Genomic DNA, 6,679 nt, shown 5'->3' on the forward strand with positions numbered 1-6,679 from the left:
ACAAATATATTATATAAAATAATGAGAAATTATATTTGACTTCAGTTCGATCGTATTAACCTAAAATCAAGTGAAAAAAACAACAACTTTCAACACACTTTACAACCTGTTTAGGTTTCTGCTTGGACTTGCTTTAAAAACAAATGTCAAAAAAAACTTCCTTCACAGATTTGTTATAATTTATTTCAGATTTGCAACAATCCCATTTTGTTTACTTTCTAATTCAACTGTCTGACATTTGAACTGTTTGGTGGATGTAAAAATAGCTTCTAGCCAGGATTCTTAGCTTTCTGTTGAAACCAAACATGTCCAGGTTCAACTGACAGATCTGAAGTTAACAGYAGTWAAAAGAAATAGAAAACGGTAAATGCTGTTTTGCCTCTGGTTCTGGGGGCATGGGGCTCAAAGTTCTGGCCCGTGTCCCCTCAGCCGGATCGAGTGGGTGTGGCTTCACTGGAGCGAGTACCTGAAGGCGTATGAGGAGTTCCAGCTGTGGCTGCTGAAGCAGCGCCGCAGCSTGGACACGGACCTGGAGCTGCAGCTGGGCCCGAAGGAGAAGCTGTGGCAGGTGGACCAGCAGCAGGTGCAGCTGAGCGACATCCAGAACCAGGAGGCCCTGCTGGACCGGCTGCTGGACGAGGCGGCGGCGCTGCACAGCAGGACCCAGGACCCCAGTGTGGACCCACGGGCCCAGCAGGCACTGCAGGAGGACTACAATGACGTGCGGGACCGGGCCAAGGTGGGACGCTCAGATCTACCTGAGAGGTTCAGGTCCGAACGATGCGCTGACCCAGACGTGTTTCCTGTCCTGTTAGGAGCGTCTGGTTCTGCTGCAGAAGATCAGCGACGAGCACCAGAGGTTCAACACCTGCACCCAGGAGTTCCAGGTCTGGCTCCTGTCCAAGACCAAAGAGCTGACTGAGCTGATGGACCGGGACCACAGCGCAGAGGACAAACTGAGAGCTTTAAAGGTGAGACCAGCAGAACTGGACCTGATGGAGCCTCAGGTTTACAGATGTTTCCTCCATGTAGTCTTAGTCCTGACCTGTCCTGGTCCTGACATGGTCCTGACCTGTCCTGGTCCTGACCTGTCCTGGTCCTGACATGGTCCTGACCTGTCCAGGTCCTGACGTGGTCCTGACCTGTCCTGGTCCTGACATGGTCCTGACGTGGTCTTGACCTGTCCTGGTCCTGACGTGGCCCTGACCTGTCCTGGTCCTGACCTGTCCTGGTCCTGACATGGTCCTGACCTGTCCTGGTCCTGACGTGTCCTGGTCATGACGTGTCCTGGTCCTGACATGGTCCTGACATGTCCTGAACATAACGTGTCCGTGTCCTGGTCCTGACGTGTCCTGGTCCTGACGTGTCCTGGTCCTGACTTGTCCTGGTCCTGATGTGTCCTGGTCATGATGTGTCCTGGTCCTGACTTGTCTAGGTCCTGACGTGTCCTGGTCATGACTTGTCTAGGTCCTGACGTGTCCTGGTCATGACTTGTCCTGGTCATGACTTGTCCTGGTCCTGACGTGTCTAGGACCTGACTTGTCTAGGTCCTGACGTGTCCTGGTCATGATGTGTCCTGGTCCTGACTTGTCTAGGTCCTGACGTGTCCTGGTCATGACTTGTCCTGGTCATGACTTGTCCTGGTCCTGACATGTCTAGGTCCTGACGTGTCTAGGTCCTGACGTGTCAAGGTCCTGACGTGTCCTGGTTCTGACGTGTCAAGGTCCTGACGTGTCTAGGTCCTGACNAGGTCCTGACGTGTCAAGGTCCTGACGTGTCCTGGTTCTGACGTGTCAAGGTCCTGACGTGTCTAGGTCCTGACGTGTCTAGGTCCTGACGTGTCCTGGTTCTGACGTGTCCTGGCCCTGACGTGTCCTGGCCCTGACGTGTCCTGGCCCTGACGTGTCCTGGCCCTGACGTGTCCTGGCCCTGACGTGTCCAGTTCCTGACGTGTCCTGGTCCTGACATGTCAAGGTCCTGACGTGTCCTGGTCCTGACGTGTCAAGGTCCTGACGTGTCCTGGTCATGATGTGTCCTGGTCCTGACATGTCAAGGTCCTGAAGTGTCCTGGTCCTGACATGTCAAGGTCCTGAAGTGTCCTGGTCATGACGTGTCCAGGTCCTGAAGTGTCCTGGTCATGACGTGTCCTGGTCCTGACGTGTCCTAGTCATGATGTGTCCTGGTCCTGACGTGTCCACATCCTGACCTGTCCTGACGTGTCCTTGTGTCTCAGACTCTGGACGACTCCGTGGCCTCGGAGGAGAAGACCCTGCAGCACATTGAAGACGTAGCGGAGGTGGTCCGGGTCCACACGTCTCCTGCGGGGTCTGAGGCGGTCCAGGAGGACACGGAGGAGCTGAGGCTGGGCTGGCAGCGTCTCAGACAGGGTCTCTGTGAGGCCGAGGATGGTCTGCGCTGCAAACTGGACTCTCAGAGTCAGTACCTGACCCGCTGCCTGAAGCTGGGCGAGGACATCAGACGTCTCAGAGAGATGCTGGACGGAGTGGACCAGGAGCTGGAGGACACCCAGGAGTCCGGGACCTGCTCAGAGTCCAGCGAGGAGCAGATGGTGGGCCAGTGGAGGAAGTACTCGGTACGACGGATGATTTATTTAATTTAAACCTGATTTAATTTAAACTTGATTTATTTTAAACCTGAATTTAAAATTGATTTAATTTAAACTTGATTTAATTTAAACCTGATTTAATTTAAACCTGATTTAATTTAAACCTGATTTAATTGAAACTTGATTTAATTTAAAATGTTGGAGTTGATTATCTTTGTGTTTCAGGACGTGAGGAAGACTCTGGCAGGTGAAGAGTCTCAGGTGGAGCTGCTGAAGTCTCAGCTGAAGGATCTCTTCAGGTTCTCTGAGGACTCTCATCACCTGTCTAACGATGTCCTGGCCGTTGTTAGAGAGCATCACAGGTAACGTGGTTTAATGTTTACTCTAACAGGATGCTGCTGACATGGAGACAGACGCTGATGAAACGTTTGAATCTCTGCAGCTCAAACTTCACCTTAAAACATCGTTCAAAGTTTAAACAGAAACTTGGATTGTTCACATCTGAACTGCTGTTTTAATACACAGCTGCCCGCTGCTCCACCTGGGTGTTTCTCATGTGTGATGGGTCAAATGCACAAATTTCATCCTTGCATGGGAACATGCACTGATGACAAATAAAGCACCTTTACTTTTGAACTGGTTTATTTAGCTGCATTTAATCCTGAACACAACATACAGAACCCTATGTAATACAAATAGTGAAAATAAAACATCAAAAATAAAAAATAACACATTATGCCTCATATTTAAAGAGTTCCCATGAGTCCTTGAAATCCTTGAAAGTTTGTAAATTTGAAAAAATGATTTGGAAAGTTTGTGAAAACAGCCAAAAATTACACTTGTACTTGAAAGTCCTTGAACGTTTTGGGGGATTGAAGTTCTCTGTTCACATGACTGATTTTCATCATCTGTGAAATAATAATAATAATAATAATAATAATAATAATAATAATAATCTTACATTTGTTGCAGTGGATAACTCAGGTTTTAACAAATAACGTGAGCCATAGTCATAGTTTTAGCCAATCAGAGCAGAGTAGGGCGGGTCTTTCTTTCTGAGCCCAGGTGAGAGCACCACAGCTCCTCCTGTCCTCACTGAGCATCTGGACCTGTTCACATCCCCTCCTCCCTAACTGAGCTGCTGAACCTCCCAGGACATAATTACATGTTTATGAATTGTAGATATAAATGTAGGGTAAACATTTAGTCCACTTTCTTTCATTGATTCTGACTCAACAACTTCTATGTTGTTGAGTTTTTCATTGAATTTACATGATATTAAACTTTATTGGTAACTTTCTGCAGTAGCAGGAGGTAATTGCCGTTGTGCGTGGTTCTTGAATTTGAGGGAATTGGTACTGGAAAGTCCTTAAAAGTTCCTTGAATTTGACGTTGACCAAGGTGTGGGAACCGTGCWTTTAATAGTGACTGTGRAGACCCAAAGACCCGACCCCCAAGACCCGAAGCAGACATAAGRGAGAAAGTCCCCGAGAGGGACCCCATCGTGGAGCCCCCAGGGGCACCAGTGCAGGAAGAACCGCACACCTGCCCCCCAGAGCAGACCTGGGAGAGAGCCAGGAGCCCCGCCACAACCGACCACCCACCAGACTCCAGCACCCACTCGAAATCTTTAGAGGTTCTGTGGGTCAGACCGGTCCCTCCTGGGTTCTGTGTCCTCATGTCTGGTTCTGGTGTGTCTCAGTGTGAAGGTCCGGTTGAATCGGCTCTGTTCTGAGTCCGAGGTGGAGCTGAGGACCGTCCTGCAGGACCCCCTGCTGCTCTACTCTCAGTGGAGCTCCTCYGTCTCTCAGGTGATGGAGGCGTCCAACAATGTCTCCGACTTCCCCAGCATCACCGTTCTGCTGCAGAGGATCCAGGTACTGTCAAAACCCGGTCAGGATCTGGTCTGTGGGTCCAACAGAACCCCCTTCAGCTGGGTTCTGTCTGAACTGAATGGTGTTAATGGTGTCTTCTCCATCAGGGTCTCCTGAAGGACAGTGTCCAGCTGCAGGAGCGTCTCAGTCTGCTGCAGGTCAAGGGGGAYCTGCTGGACTCGGTGTTTGGTCCTGAGAGGTCCGACGGGCTTCAGGAGGAGCTGAGCTCCGCCGTCAGAACCAGAGAGCTGCTGCATGGTCAGCTGCTGCAGAGGAAGAACCGTCTGGAGGTACAGAGACACTGGAGACACTGTCCTCTGTCCTCTGTCCACTGTCATCAGGTCCACTGTCCTCTGTCCTCTGTCCACTGTCATCAGGTCCACTGTCCTCTGTCCTCTGTCCACTGTCATCAGGTCCACTGTCCTCTGTCCACTGTCTACTGTGTTTAGATCTACTGTCTTCAGGTCCTCTGTCCAGATCAACTGTGTTCAGATTCTCTGTCCTCAGGTCCTTTGTCTTTATGTCCTCAGGTTCTTATGTCCTCAGGTCCTTTGTCTTTATGTCCTCAGGTTCTTATGTCTTCAGGTCCTTTGTCTTTATGTCCTCAGGTTCTTATGTCTTCAGGTCCTCTGTCTTTATGTCCTCAGGTCCTTATGTCTTCAGGTCCTCTGTCTTTATGTCCTCAGGTCCTTATGTCTTCAGGTCCTCTGTCTTTATGTCCTCAGGTCCTCTGTCTTTATGTCCTCAGGTCCTTATGTCTTCTGGTCCTCTGTCTTTATGTCCTCAGGTCCTTATGTCTTCTGGTCCTCTGTCTTTGTGTCCTCAGGTCCTTATGTCTTCAGGTCCTTTGTCTTCATTTCCTCAGGTCCTTATGTCTTTATGTCCTCAGGTCCTTATGTCTTTATGTCCTCAGGTCCTTATGCCTTCAGGTCCTCTGTCTTTATGTCCTCTGTCCTTGTCTCCTATGTCTTCTTGTCCTTGTCTTCTTGTATGTCTTTGTTTCATCTGTTTTATCTGTGTTTATCGTCTCTTTTTCCTCTGTTCATGTGTCCTCAGTCCTTGCCTCCTCCTGTGTGTCCTTGTCTCTTCTCTCCACGTCTCTCTAGTGGGCGGAGCTAAGACACAACAGGAAGTACAAATAAGGAACAGAGATAAAGCTYTGAAACTTGTTTCTCTCTCAGGGTTTAATTTCCAGAACCAAAGACTTTGATGAAGCGTACCGGCTGGTTCTGTCCCAGTTGGCGGCGTTCAGGCAGCGTCTTCAGACAGCTGACGYCCTCCAGCCRGAYATCCTGGCCAAGAAGAGCCAGCTGGACCAGCTGGTGGTAGGTCTCCTGTAGATCCAGATCAAAGACAAGCTTTAGGTCCATCAAACCCTGAGCAGAGTCTGTCAGGAGTGACCTGGTCTTAATGTGTCCACAGGTTCTTCTGAGGGAGCTGCAGGACGGGGACGTCCAGCTGACGGCGCTGGAGACAYTGGTGTCCTCCGATCAGAGCGGCAGGACTCAGTACGAGAAGCTGTGTGCTGAYTGGACCGAGCTGCAGAGGAGGGTCATGGTGAGACCACCTTTCATCAGTCAGGCAGCTGTCTGTGGGTTTTTATGCCCTGAGTTTTGTCTTCAGCAGYATCAGATCAGCTGATCACCTTAGATTCTTTATTTCCTGTAACTGCTGCTGTTTTTATCAGTTTTAACAAAGATTCAAACTGAAACATCAAACAGATCCTGAAGATTTCATCAGAAACTTGATGTTTAAATTTGCTTTAATGAAGATTCTTCATGAAAACAGGAAGTAAACCTAAGACAAGATGCAAATGTACAGCTTAGATTTACATAAAATGTATTTTTCTTGTTTTTCTTTGAAGGTATAATAAATAAAATATATGTTTGTGTTCAGGTTAAAGTCCAGGAGGCCGAGGACGTCGTCTCGGACCACGAGCGTTTTCATGGCGACCAGCTGAACATGGAGAAGTGGATGATGGTCATGAGGCAGAAGCTGGAGTCGTTCTGCTCGTCAGGAGGCTGGAGCCTGGAGGGGCGCCGACCCGAGGCCCAGGTCAGTGTTCTGACCCGACCAGAGGGGTTAATTCTTAGCATCTTATATATCTTTTTTCTTTCTTTCTTTTATTGTAATTGTTTTTAACTTGTACTGATTTATTATGACTTGGTGTTTGTTTTACCTTGTGAAGCACTTTGGTTGATGCAAGGCATTGTTGGAAGGTGCTATATAAATAAAGTTT

At 48.9% G+C, this 6,679-nt stretch overlaps 1 protein-coding gene across 1 annotated transcript in view; it reads left to right on the forward strand.

The window, feature by feature from the left end:
• Positions 1 to 6,679, forward strand: part of LOC106529803 (nesprin-3) — a gene marked incomplete at both ends in the record, with an annotated part of 15,066 nt that overhangs the window by 7,170 nt on the left and 1,217 nt on the right. The window contains 9 exon segments of the mRNA XM_014025312.1: positions 430 to 739; positions 816 to 971; positions 2,234 to 2,593; positions 2,792 to 2,928; positions 4,269 to 4,443; positions 4,548 to 4,730; positions 5,622 to 5,765; positions 5,863 to 5,997; positions 6,337 to 6,495. Coding sequence (XP_013880766.1) covers positions 430 to 739; positions 816 to 971; positions 2,234 to 2,593; positions 2,792 to 2,928; positions 4,269 to 4,443; positions 4,548 to 4,730; positions 5,622 to 5,765; positions 5,863 to 5,997; positions 6,337 to 6,495 — 1,759 coding nt within the window.

Source organism: Austrofundulus limnaeus, unplaced genomic scaffold (assembly GCF_001266775.1).
Source record: "Austrofundulus limnaeus strain Quisiro unplaced genomic scaffold, Austrofundulus_limnaeus-1.0 Scaffold467, whole genome shotgun sequence".
NCBI classification, from domain to species: Eukaryota; Metazoa; Chordata; class Actinopteri; order Cyprinodontiformes; family Rivulidae; genus Austrofundulus; species Austrofundulus limnaeus.